We start from the raw sequence: 16,716 nt of genomic DNA, 5'->3' as shown, positions 1-16,716 counted from the left end.
TGCCCAAGGTTAAATGAGAAGCCTGTGGTACGGCATGGATCTGAACCCACCCATTCCAAATCCTAGGCCTGCACCTTAATTACAATCCACCTGTACCCTAGCCTTTTTCTCTTTTTTTGGTAGCATGGGGGAAGTTGGTGGAGAAAACACTATGGTCATACTTTAAGGGCATGTCTGCACCATGGTGGCAACACTTCTGCCAGCTGCTCCTGGAGGCATTCTCCAAATCCAGAAATCCAATGGTGAAGCTATGCCAGGCACCCCTCTGCAGCTGCTGTTGGGACCTTGGTCTGACATGCATAAAAGTGGCCATTGGGAATGACCTCAAAACATCATCAGGTTTGGAGGGTGTATGCAGGCATGCATGGGCAGGGTGTATTTGGGGATGCCCCCTGTAGAGCGCACTGGTGCTGGGGTATAGACACATCCTAATGCTCTCTGTGATGGCCACTTCCCTCAGGCGTTTGGTTCTTTATTAAGGCAATGACTGTGAAACAGCAGAATGATTTGCAAATTAAGCAAAAAGTGTTAGACGATAAGCAAATCATCATTGTTACAGCCAAAAGATCATAAATCCAGTCACAATATGAATTTTTGTGCCTATTTCACAGTTCATGGACCTGGTATAGTCTCATAGTTTCAATAGCTACCTCTGTCTCTGGCACATCTGAAGTATAAATGAGACAATGATCAGGAAGAAATTTTAAGAAATGTTATGAAGATCTATTACTTATTAGGGAAAATCACAGATATTGTAGAAAGCTGTAGAGAGCTTAAAAACAGAACCATAAAAGCCAAAGCCTATAAACACTACTGCCTAAAAATAAAATAAATGCTTTCTCCTTCCAGTAGACTATGGACCATTTAAGGCAAAAAAAAATTGCGTTCAAATAAACATAGGGCTTTTTTCAAATGTAAGGTTGTATATTTTTAAAAATGCAAGCTCACTCTCAGTTAATAAATTAAACATAATGTACATTTTTATGAGCCGCACTTAATAAATATCAGGGCATATATTTTATCATGTGGCTGTCAGTATTAAAGTCATGATGTTGTACAGGAACCAATTATCTCTGCAAGTCAGTACAACTTTTATCCTATTGTATTTACAATATATGAGGTCTTCCTTGGACAGAGTGTGTTATTGGCTGAAGGACTATTTGTGACTGACAACTAAGCTGTATCTATATTCCCCAAAAAGGACAAAATAAACAGGTCTCAATGCTTCTGGGCTACACAGCCCTTGTAGAAAGCACTGATGGGGAAAATCCTGATACCATTTTAAAGTAAAACAACTCATCTGAAATAAGAAATGCTGAATGAATACAGGGCCAACAGAAGAAGCCCAGATCTGTCTGAATCAAGAAGTGAAGTCAATAATTCATGGACACAGATCTTTTCATGCAAGTCAGGGACAAACCACTTATTCACAAATGAGCAGTAAGTCATACCACTCACCCCTGTGAATTTTTACCATTTAAGTTACTAGATAACCTTCAGAATCCCCTTCCGTATTACTTGTTAATCATTTAACAGAGAGCTGCCATTCACGATGGAGCTTTTAATACGTGCATACCGCCTATATGAATCTCTTACAGCAAAACGACAAACTTTCCATGTTGCAGATTATTTCCACCGAATCAATGAGAAAGGAACCGCGTGAATTATGGACCTGGCCTCATGTCACCTGTCAGTGTTCACAGATGGAGCCCTTATGGTAAGCACTGTAGTTTTTCCCTTCCCAGCACAGTCCCTCCTGTCTAGGGTCCTTGCCTCATAGTAGCTCAAGCTGCAGATGCTGCAGTTAACTTAAAGATACAAGTGGGAGGCTGTCCTCTTTATTAGTGGAAAGAAGCCAATTGTGGAGCCATTCATTTTTTATAAAGCATTCTCATTTTCAGCAATTCTACGTTCTAATTCCAGGTCTGGCTTCTAAACAGACCGTTAAAATAAACTGAGTGACCTTTATCATTAGCCTAGTTTCAAGCATTGTTAATTATGCCATAAAACTTCAGTGTAACAGTGGCAATGTTTGAGGTACTAACATGTTCATCCAATACTGATTTCGAAAGGGAGAGTTGCCATATGAACAGCTGTTATATCAGCTGTGCCAAAACACTAGAAATCACAAGTAGTTGGATTTATGATACTGCACTATTATCACCTACACGAGACCCATTAGTGCCATTCATTTTCCACATGTACCTTATGTCATTGTTTATGCTTGTGCAAAGTGAACACAAAACTCCAGTGGGTCACACAGCAGCATTTTACACTCACTTAGCATAAGTGAACACAATGACAAAAGGTGGAAGGCAGGGCAAATCAGGTCCCAGTATACATAATTTAATTGTATTCCTAGTTACTGTTAATGTCTTTCACTAGTTTCTGTAATCATTACCTTGAGAAGAAAAATCAGGAAAACATCTATCAAAATATGTTACTGGAATTAGAAAATAATGATCAGATAACACATAATGTATCACATTAAGTGACATCAGAATATTAATGTACTTGCACTGCTTTCATCCATTAATCAAAATAATTATCTTCAGCATTTCCTTCAATCTAATGGTTGCTTTTCAAAATCAATATCTATTTTATTAAACTGTATACAACTGAAGAAGGGATCAGAGTTCAGAGAATGATAAAAAAAATCTGTATAATCACACAGAAAGTCTAGAAATAGCTTGGCTAAAGTCACTCATGTATTATTAGGTGAATAATTTATTCCTCACTCTATTATAATGGATCACTCAACATATTCTGTACTGAAATTGAGAAATGCATGAAGGCATCATCTCTGATTAATTATTTCTTCATCGATGGTTGGCAGATAAAGTGAAGGGAGCTGTAGCATATCTCTGAATAAAACCCAATGCCACTAATTCACAAGAGCCTTTCAGATGAAAATGCTACAGGTTCAGTGCAGCAAAAGGCTACAATTACATGGCTTCTGCTGCAGGGAGTAAGGAAATAAAACATAGTTATTTAATGCTGTTGAATAGCTAAATGGATTTAAATGAGAAGTTTAGTACAAAACAGCACAAAATGAAAAGCAGGAAAAACTTGTTTGTATGCAGGTTCCCTGAATAGGGAAAATACTGACTTAGCTTGAGCCTCACTGCAAATTTTGCCATAAAATAATTCTTTCATACAATAAAAACTGAATTTGAAACCCACCCATTTAGCAGTAGGTTCCAAGTCCATTGCATTAAGGGGCTCCAGGTCACAAACACCAATGGGCTATGAATCAGAGTCCTCCTTCTTTTAATCTGCAGAAAGTTTGCTTTTTAGTTTTCAGCATTTCTAAACTACATTGGTTTTATCCTCATCAGTGGTCAGTGTTAAGATGCAAGGACCATATTCTGGAGATCTGCCATCAATTTATTATCAAACACTGGGCCAATGACTTCAGCTTTGTGGATCAAAATATCCCATGGCAAAATTCATTCAACACGAGCTCCACAGGGACTGTCATAAGAATTAATTAATGTTTACAGAGTTTGACTGCAATGAGGGGTTCTGACCTGGTATCAGCAGAGGATCCTACTAGGTGCTTTAAAATTCACTGATCTGATACTTGTTCAGGGCTTGATGCAGTCATATTTTTTGCTCTTAAGCTGTCATCCTGAAGACTTTTTGAGCACTTACTTCTTAGTGAAGGAACCTCATTGAAAATTGGTTTTGCAGTTCTACTTCTTCCAAGCTGTTAGTACAAACACATCTTCTTAATGCCATTTGGCCTCCAAGCACACTCTGAGAAATGCGTTGCATCCTTTCACCTCTTCCAAGACCATTTGACCATAAGAAGTGGGTTTTATCAAAGTTAAATTGTTGCCAATGTCAGAAAGTGAAGGGGAAAATTAAACGGGTATTAACTTAGGATAACAGAGGCCACAGGTAAGTGTTGAGGGGATTTATAGCCTGATTCCTACATCACTGGTTTGAATTTAGCTTAGATCAGTAGCAACTGAAAGGCGCATTATTGTGTGTGTGCTATTCACAATGGAAAGGTGCCCACATCACAAAAACTATGGTTTAAAATGAAGACTCTTCCTCGTATTGTACACTGCTTAATTGTTTTGCAAGCTGCACGGCCTCCTGATGAACTGGCTGTGTGGATGAGGAAATCCCAAGAGTGCCTTTTCCGCATGTTAGCCATGCAAGCCTGAGGCACGCTGCATACTTTGCAAAGCTCTTACAAAGGTTTGAAAAATTATTTTAAACAAGGTCATACTTACACTGTCATTACTTCCTTTGTTGTCTTCGTATTTTGTTTCTATATGAATGGAGAATTTAGGCAAAAATGAGCACTGCAAAAAAAGGAAAATGTGTTTAGTTCAATCAGAAAAGTTAACTGGTTCACTGGGTCACATGTTAAATAAGTTCATATGCTAGCAGCTTTTGCCCCCCAGACTGTAGCAAAAAATAGAATCAAAAGAATTTAAATAGCAATGATCTGTAACGGTTCTGAAAGGATATAGCGATTCTATCTTAAATATGAGAACTGGGACAAGTTATAAAACAAACTTGTGTTTGCTATTCTAGAGCAACTGGCTATAACAATTATCGTATTTTGATGCATAATAGTAGAAACATTCTGAATATTCCTGTACCACACTTTGTGTTGAGTTCCTACAAACAACGTCTTTGGGGGCTGTAGAGCTTTCCCTTGAGTCATTAATGTCTGCAGAACAACCAGAAGTGCATCCTGGAGCAGGCTTTCCCTCCTATGCACTAACCTCACAGAAATTTCACTTGCTGCAGTTTCTGCCCAAAAAGCTGAGGATGAGACACACAAGCAATATTCAGTTTCAGTATGGAGTAGATTTGAAAGTACTTTCACTTTAATAATGATCTTCCAGGGAAATTCCTTTATATTGGGTTTAATTTTGGCATCAACCTAACAAACCATCAGATCGACCCAACCCATATAATGCTAAAAATCATTAACAAAAATAGTTTACCTGTTGACTCAAGGACAGCATAACCACTGACCTCCGTGCCCCATCACATCCCCTAAGGCCAGCTGAGAGCAACCTCTTACAAGTACCAGCAGTCTGCCAAGTCTACTTGGCGAAAATGCCTGGGAGGTCATTTCTGGAAGCTGCTTCTCAGATCTGGAACTCCCCCCGCTCCAGCAAGACCTTTCTATTTGGGCAGGCATTTAGCAACAAGACGCTGTTTACTGGACCTCTGCTTCATTTTGTTTTATTTTAGTTATACTAGTTGCCCTTTTAAGTTGTTCTGTTTCTCCTACTGTAAGCTGTCCTGAGCCTTTGCAGGGAAAAGTGGCATATAAACTGCATGCATGCATAAATAAATATCCTTCATCCCAAAGTCTGATTCTCCATATACACGGGTACAACCCAATTTCTACTATTTTACTCGAGGGTAAGCTTCACCCTCTATGGGTTGGTTCATCTAGTTGGTTTCCTAGGAGTACAAGATGCAATGCTAGGCAACGCATTTTCTGCTTTATTATTCAAGCCTCTTTAAGTGTTTTTTTACTCCTTTCCCCAAATAATGTTTTTTGAGTGTATATAAAAGTAGACAGAGTAGATCTCTAGCCATCCTTGGATGATGTTAGTTCAGTCTCCTTATGACATCAAATCCTCTCTTGCACTAATTGTTAGAGAATCTGACATGCCTGTTCTTTGTACGATGTGCAGGGGTTTTCCGTTTGCCATGGAAAAATGCGGTAAAACCCGGATTTTCTAATTTTAAGGAGAAAAACCTGGATTTTCTCATTTTTAAGGAGAAAAACCCAGATTTTCCTTTAAAGGAGAAAAGCACAGGAAACAGTGGGTTTCCTCTTGCAGGTTGGCAGAGTTCCAGTCTGCAAGGGGCTGGGGGCGCAGGAGGAGGGCGATCACCAGTGGGTGCCATGTACGTGTGCACACATACACATGCAGGTAAATTGGGGTGGGAAGAGGGGATTGAGGCCCCCATTGGGAGGGAGGAGTTGGGCAGAGCTGGGGCTGGAAGCGCTGCCAAGACCAGGAGGTGTGAGACAGGGCCACGGGCAGCTCATGCAGGGGTTTGGCTCCCTGCTGCTGTGCACACTCCCGAGGAGCACGTGCTTCCCAGATTTGTGTGCGGGGCATGGCAGTGGGCTGTCCGGTGCAGGCTCAGGGCTCCCTGTCTTGGTGCCCTTCTCTGGGGCCTCTGCGGCCCAGTGGGCAAGACCTGGTGTGGCAGGACAGAGTGGGGCTTAGTGCTGCACCAGTGCTACCACCACAAGCCCCACACCGCCATGGTAAGGCGACCCCTGCCCACCCAGCAGCAGCAGGGGTGGTGGTGCAAAGTTATGCACTGCTGCCAGGTGGGGAGGGGGCACCTTGCAATGGCAGCGCGAAGCTCCCACTGGTGGCAACAAACTTGCCTGCCCGGCCCCACTCTGCCCTGCTGCACCGGGTCTCACCCTCTGGGCCGTGGAGACACCAGGGGGAGGGCAGCAGGGTGGGGAGCCTCAAGCCCACAGCAGGCAGCCTGCATTCCCCCCCATGGGCTCTGCTTCAGCTGTGCCACCCATGGGGGTGGGTAAGTTGGCTCCACTACAGCAGCTGCCACCACCTCCCGCCAGCAACAGCTGGGGCTCAGGCACTGCTGCAGGGGGGCAAGGGGCTGCAGACCTGGGTCCCTGGCCCTGTAGCCCTGGCAGCTGGCAGCCCCCTCTGACAGGGCTTTGGGGGGCTGTGGGTGGGAAATGAGGGGTATCAGCAGGGTTGGGGGGCTGGGAGTCAGGGGCCTGGACCTGTATCCTTGCGAGCAAAGGCAGCAGGGGGAAAACCCAAAGTCAAATGCCAAAATTTTTAAGTATTTAGAATTTATTTTATTATAGTGATTGAGGCACATTTAGGCTTCCAAACTGCTTTAAAACTGTAAATATATCAATAAAACATGGTGTTCAACTGATACCTATATATACACACACACACATACATACATACACACATAGTGGCGTTTCATTTTAATCATGGATTCTGGATTTTTTAATCACAGAAGTTGTGAGGTTTAAAAAAAAAAATCAGAGAATTTGCAATTTCTAAACAGAGAAAACCAGGATCCCTGTGTCACTGAAGTCCAGTGTCAAAGAGGCTATGGGAATCTTGCAATTGTTTCCAATATTATGCATGGAGGTTATATAAAGAAGAAATGTGGATGTCTCGGTGCTTGCACTATTACTGAGCCAAGTTTGGACTTGACCAGAGCTGATTACAGCTCCCCCATCAGGGAGAGGTTGCTAACTTTGGCCTCTGTGCATTAAATTTATGCCTTGATTAACATGTTAATTGAGGCATAAACAGCTAGGGTGCTATATGTGCAGCCAATTTAAGGCACCATGAAATGGCTGGTGTATGGGATGTGTAGCATGGCAGAAGGGAGCCATTGTTGGGAGGGGGATCAGATCCCATGGTGCCCTTCAATAAACTTGTGCCAGGGGCCTAAGAAATGGGGGCGGTTTGGAGAGCCAAAGGCACTGAAGCAAACTTGAAAGGGGAAGTAGAATTTTCCTGAGATGAGAAAATGTATCTTTTCTTTTACCTTGACTCCATTAAAACGAGCCTGAGCACATTTCTGTACTGGATTTAGAAAACACTTCCCTTTGCTATAGAGGAGTCCAACAATGTTTCCATCACTGGTTAAGAAAACAGGTCATAAACTATGCACCTGGGTTATTGAGTAAAGAACAGAGCAATTGTAAGGGTGCTGCACAGATTAAATCAGCAATGTGCAGTGGGAAGAAGGGCCAGCTTCACTGATGGCCCTGTCAGTTCTTATTACCTGTACCTTTGGTGCAGCTGAACATGTGCTATATATTCGTCTCAGAAAAGGCTAGACGAGCATCCTAAGAATACATGCCCAATCAGAGCTGGAGTTGAAATACCACAGGTTAACAAGGCAGAAATCCAGATACTTTTTCAAATGAGCTTTCACCTGCGCAGTCGCAGCATGTTACCGCACAGTGCCTTTAGTTCCCATCACAGATCACCCAACCTACAAGTGATGCACCAGACATACCGCTGCTTTATTTCCCTAAGGAGCTACCATATCAGTCTCAAGTCCCGAAGTGGGTGACCCTCAGCGCTGGGTGACTGGGCCATCCACTTCTGCAAGGCTACAGCCCAGTGCTGCAAGTGCCCGCACGCAAGGGAAGGGATCAGATGGCTGGGAAAAGAAAGCATTACTTGGAGAACTCTGTGTTTGCAATGGCAAGTGCTTCCTGGGAAGGCTATACAATATAAACACTAAACCATTACAAGAACAGTAAAGATAAACAGCACAGGACTAGCAGCTTGCTTTGCTTGGTTGCTTGCTGACCTAAGCATGACAGATATGAATCTTTTTCTTTTCCATTACAGTGTTATTTCCTCCTTAATATAAGGATATGAAAGCTAGAAATATGCCAAAGATATGGACAGACACTTAAATGCCTTTGAATTAAATGGAATGACTTTATAACAAATGCCCAGATTTATCAGCATGCTTATCTCCAAAATTATCCAGAAAAGAAGTTATCTGTATGTTATGACAAGCATGGCACTGGGCTGCCGGGGGAAGAAGAAGGGAACAATCAAAAGAAGCCCTGCGTCAATTGGTGCTTAGAGATGGAAAATTTGACAGACATAATAACACAGAGGATGTGGAAAAAGAAACCCAGGGTAGATAGGGAGAGAAGAGCCTGGCTCATGCTCAAACAACTTTTGGTGGCAACAGAAGGATTCAAATTGAAAGGAATAAACAACAACAGTAAGGCCACAGTCACTAATTCTGAGATTTGCTTTTTAATGTGTGTAAAGAGGCCGGTAAAGCATATTGCTACTGGAGGTAGATTATAAACTCCAGATTTCTTTATTTTTGTTTTTTTAAAATATATAGGCTCATCACAAAATGCTGCAGGATGTTTGGGGCAGCTGGAAACTAATTACCTTGCTGCTGGGGTGGCAAATACATGGCACGTGGAGTTCTCCAACACTGTCTGTAGCAGCCTTGATGTTTAATCAGCGGGATAGCCTGCAGAGACTACAGGGCCATGCATGCAATGCGGCAGTGAGTCAAGCTGGAAGGTGATGTACTGAGACTGCTGCAGGAAGTAGCTGGTAGGAAACGAGGACAGCTGCTACAAGATATCACAAGTTCCCATGCCGTGTTCTTCTGGGTGACATACGGCCACACCCATGTCACCAGTTGCTCATAGTTTCTATTAGAGTTACTGAATTTAGAAAGATGTCCATAAAAAAGGGCTCTTCGTGGGCTGCTAAATGTCTGGAGCAGTTATTAGAGAACTACAAGTGATGGATATTCTGCATGCATGTCCACAGGATTTCGCTCGGTGTCCTCATTTCTTATGTTTCCAATACCAGCTCTCTTTGTTTTAATATTAATTCTCTCTGTTACAGATTTTTTTTTAAATCCAACTGGATGCAAGTCAAGGCCAGCAAACAGTACAAACAGAAGCCATGAATGAAGTAAATGAGTACCCAGCTGCTGAAAAGTAACCAAGGCAGATCATGTCTGGGCAAACCACGTATTAATTCTGGTCAATCTAGGAACCCGCAATTTGGGAGCCTGATTTCTTAAACGTAGAGACCAAGTCCAACTCTCTGGCTAAAACCTCAGTGAGTATGAAAAACAACCACTCCTACCACACTAGCCCTAAAGACCATGTCAGTATAGCCGAGTCCACAGTCCTCGTTTCTAGAAGTACTGCAGCTGCCACCACAGCCCTGACAACCCTGACTGCCACAAGAAGTGGTGCCTTCACGGATACATCTGAAAATCCTCTTGTGGGTTTTGCTGCCTGTACTTTTATATTTACAATCGTCATACAAACCTCACCCCACAATGGTTATTTTTCCCTTGAACCAATGAAAATCTCTCCCTACTATCTGGCTGTCAACTTCTAGGAGGTGTGTGTTGGAACGTATTTTCCACAGTGCAAATACATTTTTCCTTGAATGTACCAGAACTGTTACCCTGAAACAACTTCAACTTCAGGTGAACAAGAGAACGAAGAATCAAAACCAACAACTGATTTATTTGGTTTAAGGGGCGAAGGAAAGTTACAGGTTTGGTACAACCGAGAGTCCTGAGAGGCAAATGAAATAGCTCCTAAGTTCTTAGAACAGAGGGGTTTTGTGCGTATGACCCTATTTTATCTAACACTTTTGGATAAATGAGGTGGCACTATAGGTTTCTTGGTAAGTGGTAAATTCCAAATGTAAGTCCTGCTTGATCGATGCTATAACCTACTGTGCAAGGGTAAATTTCTTCCAAACTTTCTCAAAACTCAGTTGTAATAGGGGAGTAAGGACCACTCGTGTGGTGAACGCAGGTGGAGCCTTGCAGAAAAGCTGACTACTTTTGAGATGAAACGATACATTTACTAAAGGGATTATATGATGTGGGGCCTATGCTAGCAGGTGATTGATCTCCGTGACCCAGGAGGTCCCTTCTGATCCTATGTTCCTAAAAACATTTAATGGATTTACCACCACTGGTTTAGCAGCAACGGGGCCTTCCTGGCTCTCAGCAAAGCTTAGCAGGCTCCAGGTTTTTGAACAAGTCACAGAATGTGTTTTGCGATTCATCAGCCATACTCTGACTAATTGGCAAAGGGCTGTGGCAGAGCCAGGGAACTGTTTATGCATCACTCAAATAGCTTCATCATTCATCACATTCAAAGTTTTTGATTTTTGTCTTAAAGAATAGCGCGTTTGCTTATGCAAGGATTAAAATGTGTTATGCAAGACTTCAAATCAAATGCAAGAGTGAATTACAGGAAAGGATCTTTTTAGTGCATTTCTTTTCAAAGCACCACTCCTTCCTCCTTTGGGCATGTGCTCCAGCACAAACCTGGCAGCTGGCTGATACACTGGGCACGCACTGGAACGCACCGGATGAGCTTTGCAATTTTCCATTCAACGTCTCCACTTAGCAAGGTGCTCCTTGCAGGAAAACAAGTGGCAATTCCAGGAGATCAGGTCCTTATTTTTCCATTAAGCCTAATGTTCTGTTGAATATGACCAAATCTCTGCGGTCTCCTGTGTCTTGTTTGGCTCTTAATAAAGAGGGTCCTTTCTACAAAACCACCTAGATGCTGGCTCCAAAATCCTCTGAATTGTATTATTCCCTTTGAATATTTCTAAGCATCCTACGAATACATGACATCCAAAAACCAAATGTGTAGGAAGGACACATCACAGAAAAAGGATTCTGCTTTTGGAAACTCCCAGGGGAATTTATGGGAGAAGACGGCAACTAGTGAAACAATCAAGTCTGTAAGAGTAATTGCCAGATTTAAGCACGAGCATTTCCAGATTAAAAGGAGGGGGAAGAGAAAGCGGCATATGGAAAATACACGCAGAGTTGGATTTTCAATTCACAACAAACAACCTCTTGCAAAATGAAAGGACTATTTTTAGCACGATGATTGATTAGCGTTGCCATAGCAATAAGAAACACTTACAAGAACAGGATAAAATGTAAGCAAGCCAAAACAAGTGCCAAAGCCTTTCAGGGACAGTCAAACACATATGGCATTTTACAGGCAGTTTTAGGAGAGGGCTGTAAAAAATATTCTTTACGTAGAGATAACATCTATGGTGGATGAAGGGTTTACAGCACTTTGCAATAACGATGCTGGGCATAAAGCCAAGGAAAAGGGTTCCTTGCCCTCAGTAACCTGTTCTGGATACAAAGAAGCTGTTCAACTAGCCAAAGTGAAGGGCATTTTAGCTGTTTTCATTGCCCATTGGGGTCCTCCCCTCCTGAAGACAACCCAAAGCATTGCTAGAGACTTCCCCAGCATGTGCAGCCTCTCCATATCCCTCAAACATTAATCCTCAGTCTTTGGGACCTAGTTTTAGACTGTCAAAGTTAATCCTGGTCTTTGCTAGAGCATCAGGGCCGTACCTCTTAAACCTTTACATAACTGGAGAAGCTGCCTTTTCTTGCTTACTCATTGCCCACTGCTTTTCAGCCGTTGGGCTTTCTTCTACGGTCATACACACGTTCGTTTGGCAACACAGCTAGGACCAGTTCCTGCTCTCGACCCCGCCATAAATACTTTCAACATACCAATATCCCCCGGGAAAGAGAGGTCTTGGCCTCGTAGACAAGGTAATTGGTCAAGGCTGGCCCCACTCAACATAATTTCCCTGTCTGTGAAGTGCTAACTTCCGAATATCCGATCCTAGAAACTCCAAACCGGCAGGAAGGCTCTAGGTATCAATGGGCAGAGCATGGCTGATTATCATAAACATAAAAAAAAACCACCCAGAGCCCCTGGTTTCTGGTTAGCAGACCCAGCAACTTTGAGCACCTCTGCAACCGTCCTTGCATCAATGAACCAGTTGGTAGCTACCATAAATGCTCTCACCATACCAATATCCCTCATCTGAGTGCACCCCAAATGACTTCTGAAAAATGGTTCTCCCAGGAAAGGAACAAAAAAAGGGGAGATGGGAGAGCCAAGGGAAAAACAGAGAACAGGGGGGCATTCAATACTGCATCACAGGAAGGGGGAAGTGGGAAGACGCACACAGACCCAGGCAAAGGAGGAAATGCTGAACCCAAACGCATTTTCAACGTTGCATTCATTTTAATTAAGCTTAAAATTAATTAAAAAACCCCCATGCAAACTCTTGCCAGCCCATGAAAACTTCCTGAAACCCTTTTCTCAGAGGAAAAAGGGATGAAGACATAAACAGCCCCCCTTAGAAACGTTCTACAAATAATTTATGAACTGCAGAAACCATCATAAGTGACCACTTACGGGGAAAAAACCTAACCATCAGCTCAGCTGGCTAGGAGAGATTTCCTAACCTAACCAATGCCTGTTCTTGCCTGAACTTGATTATAACATTTGTGCTTTATTTAGTATTATTTTTGTTTCAAATAATGGTATTTACAGCTTTCCAGACAGAAACGGCTTTCTCAGGCTCATTCCCACCCGTGTAAAGGAGTGACATTCTGGCTACACAAGTCAACGGGAGTTTTGCCACGGATTCTGGCAAGGCCAGGATTTCACACAAGAGTACTGTACAGGAAAATGTCTCCCGTGTAGCTGCAGGTTGCCCAGTGATTTCTTCAAGTGCTGAATTCTGGGTCCTGATGGGCTTCAAGCAGGCTCTCTGCCAACAGGGGGATTTCATTTACAAAGAGCTCTACTTGCTGCTATCACAATCCTCTTGTATTCCTGTGGCTTCAAAATGCCTGAAACCAATACTGCTTTTAGAGGCAGACTCAGGGGGCCAAGACCACACAGCATTCAGCCATTACTGACACTGCATTAGAGACAGAGAAGCCCGGGCTATCCATAACTTCTGTCCACTCCCCACAATCTCCCTGGGTGAGAGCTCTGATTCAGAGGGAAATTACTCCACTCAGTAAGATCCCCATGCATCACACTGCATTTAATGACAGATTATAGACAGATTTAATTATAAGATTGAAAAGGCCACAAACCAATAAATGCAGTACCAACTTTCACCTTGCATGTGCAAACCCAGTTCCCACTGCAGAGTCCTACATTTTGGGTTGTTAAAAGGTAGGTGTAATATTAGACTTGAACAATGTACCAGTTTTTGCAATTCTTTTATGTGGTCTTTTTTACTACTCAGTCTTGGCTGGAACGCAATGCTTTATAGCCTGTACATAACATTTTACATACTGCACCAGGGAGTCCTTTACTGTTGATGATGTTTTGCGTCTTTTGTGGCTGTGGCTATAAACGGATGTAATATGCCTACAATCAAGTATTTTATTTGAGTACTAAATTCTGAAACCAGAGAAGAAATCATTATACTCTGGGCCCAATCCTGCATCACTGAAGTCAATGAAAGTTTTTCAGGCCTGAAACCTAGATGGATGAAGTCATGAAGGGATTTTTAATTTATGAGTACGACAAATAACTCCCTGCTTTCCAAAACCTGTTAGCGTTATTAAACATGTTCAAAAAAATAGTCCTTAGTGGCCAAACAAGATTGGGACTCCATTATGCTGGGCACTGCACAAACCCAGAGTAGCAGACAATCCCAGTCCCGGAGATAACTGCTGATTAATTATAACAATACTGACATGATGGCTGATGGGCTGGGGGAAAGCGTACAACATTCCTGGAGTAATATGATAGCAACAGATGCCCCAGTACTTCCACAATTTTTCCCACAGGTGGGTTCCCATAGGAGGGCATAGATAAATGGAAAGAGAAATAAAGCGAAGAGGGTGAAGGAAACAAACAGGGGAGAAAGCAGAAAGGGGCAGGGGGAAAAGGAACCTGCTTGGACGGCCTCGGAAGCAGGTCCTACTGGCTGGAACTTCTGCCCAGGTCCTTTCTGAACTTCTCCTCCATGTCACTCGGTCCCTGCACCTGGAATGGGGTACGGCCCCCCCTGCACATTTCTCCATTTGACCATCTCCCCCACGATGGAGCAGATCCTGCTTTGACTGCTTCCGCATCTACCCTACTTGTTGGAGCCTCCGACTTAAACATCCTTACAAAACTTTTGTTTTCATCAGCATGTGGTTATGCTCAGCCAAAGCCAGTCTTTAGAGATTCAACACACCATGCTGTTACCCAGATCTGACCGACTGCAGAAGAACACCATCCTCTGTGGAGCGCTGTGGCCCACGTAGGCAGGCTACGCTCATGGGAGCTCAGTTTATTTCTGTGTGAATGTAGCAAGTCACACAGACGCCACTGCGGGATCAGGGTCCTATCCTGTAAGTCTTTTCTTTTTGAATCTCTATACAGTGCCTAGCTCAATTTTGGTGCTATAACAAAGTTTCCTTCTGCCTTTACACTGATTCTTGCGTATCATTTTCAGTGGGGAGTTTGCTCCCATAAAAATAGCCATCATATTACTGACTATTCTTGGCATATTGTGAACAGCACGGGGGGCATGGGGAATGCACAGGACGGCTGTTCAGTATGGGCCACTTACTGCACAGCTTGGCATCAGTCAGGACGACAAGAACACGACTTTATAAATTACGATCATGAACACTGGAAAAATGAATGATTCAGTCAAGTCAAGAATGCTGCAACTTTTCTGTTATTTTTCAGTTAAAGAAAAGCTTAGCAGGAGTCAACTGGTGAAATCCCTATTGGGACTGGGGCCAGGCAGGTTTCGGACTGAAGAGGACGATCTAAACGACCTCCAGGCATCGTGAAACAGGCCTCCCCTGGCAGTGTGGGGGTGACGGACCAGGCCCCAGGGGTGGCCGTGACACCTGCGTGGCTCCGGCCCCCTCCAGTTCCTCAGGATACCCTGCCCTTCTTCTCACTTGCCACGCTTTGATGAAATAATTTGATTACAAAAAGGGAGGCTGCCCCAGGGTCCCCGAGTGAGCCCTCATCTATCTTTATTTAGCAGATCCCTCCAGGACCATGCTGATCTCAGTCTTGTCCCTCAGCATTTAGTCCATGCCCCCTAGGGCACCAGCTACCTTCAGGGCTAGTCGTAGCCTCCTTCCTTCCCTGCAGCCATGCTCATGCCTCATGGATATTACCTGTTATCACTTCAGTGGGGCATGTTGCCCCCAGCACAGTGTCATGCATCCTCAGACCTCCATGCCTTTGTTGGAGACTCGGTCTTCCTTTCCTCTAGCTGGCCCCCTTAGCCTAGTCCCACTGCAACGGGCCTCAGCTTATGGACTCCAGCCCCTGGTTTGGCCCCTCTCAGGCTCTGGGCCCCCGGCCCTAGTCTCGCCCCTCTTGGGCTCTGGGACCAGCCCTCCCAGCTTCAGGCCACCGCTGTCACCTTTCCTGGCCCAGGCTTCAACCCTCCTGGCTTCTGTCTGCCTGCGTTTTGAGCCTTGACCCATGGCAGGGCTCAAAACTGCACGTGCCCCTCCGGCACCCCTCTGGCTTGCACCCCTGCCCCTGGCAGCACTCACATGCCCCGCAGGCATCCTTGTCACCCCTTATAGCCACATCCAGTCCACCAGTTTAACTTGGACAAAAAAAGGGCAAGCAACCGCTTGACAAAGCCTTCCCCCCTTACTCCCGTGGGCTCCCATCTCCCTGTCTCCAGGGCATTTGGTGCCTGAAGGGTCTCTTGGGCAGCTCCCCCTGGTGAGAGCTCTGTCCCCCAGTCCCCTTTCTTCCTCTCTCCCCGTGTTGGCTTTTAAGCTCCTCAGATCACGGCCCCTCTTGGGTCAGGTGAGTCTCCAGCCTGAGGACAGCTGTCCCTCTTTAATTCTAAAGAGCTGCCGCTCTGGCTGCCCTGGCAGTGCCCCTGCTGCTCAGGCAGGACTCTGCCCTACCTCCCTATTGTTGGGCAGCTAGCCCTGCAATACGTGTGTGCAACCGATGGGTCCCTGGCTGCCAGCCCATACCAAGCTGTCTTCCCCTACCTGGGGACCTCCCCTGTGCCCACTTCTTTAAAGTCAGGGCAGGCCGTGGCTCTCTGTTACAGGAGGGAAGGGAGAAGAGTTAATGACCAGCTCTGATGTACTTGTGAAGACAAGAAAAGGGAGCTAGAGAAAGGTAAAGGAAAGGGCATGGATGGAAGGGTTAGGATAAGAAGTGGCAAGGCTGGGGGTAATCAGACAGGAACGGGAGAAGAGGAGCAACGTATAAAGAGCAAGATAAGGAGGGAAACAGTGACCAAGAATGGAGCGGATGGCAGGGAAGAGAGAGAGTGTAGAATAAATATGATAAAAAGGGGCAAGGAAATGACAAAGGTGGTCGGCATTAGGATT

General features: G+C 44.3%; 1 protein-coding gene across 2 annotated transcripts in view; it reads right to left on the bottom strand.

Annotated features, from left to right (window-relative positions):
* The window catches only part of PITPNC1 (phosphatidylinositol transfer protein cytoplasmic 1), a 169,149-nt gene that overhangs the window by 54,867 nt on the left and 97,566 nt on the right, over positions 1–16,716 (bottom strand). For both annotated transcript variants that reach the window (XM_025196273.1, XM_025196272.1), the window contains one exon: positions 4,245–4,316. In XM_025196273.1, coding sequence (XP_025052058.1) covers positions 4,245–4,316 — 72 coding nt within the window. The remainder of the gene's footprint in view (positions 1–4,244; positions 4,317–16,716) is intronic.

Source organism: Alligator sinensis, unplaced genomic scaffold, assembly GCF_000455745.1.
Source record: "Alligator sinensis unplaced genomic scaffold, ASM45574v1 scaffold282_2, whole genome shotgun sequence".
NCBI classification, from domain to species: Eukaryota; Metazoa; Chordata; order Crocodylia; family Alligatoridae; genus Alligator; species Alligator sinensis.
This window is presented reverse-complemented; position numbering and strand designations above follow the sequence as displayed.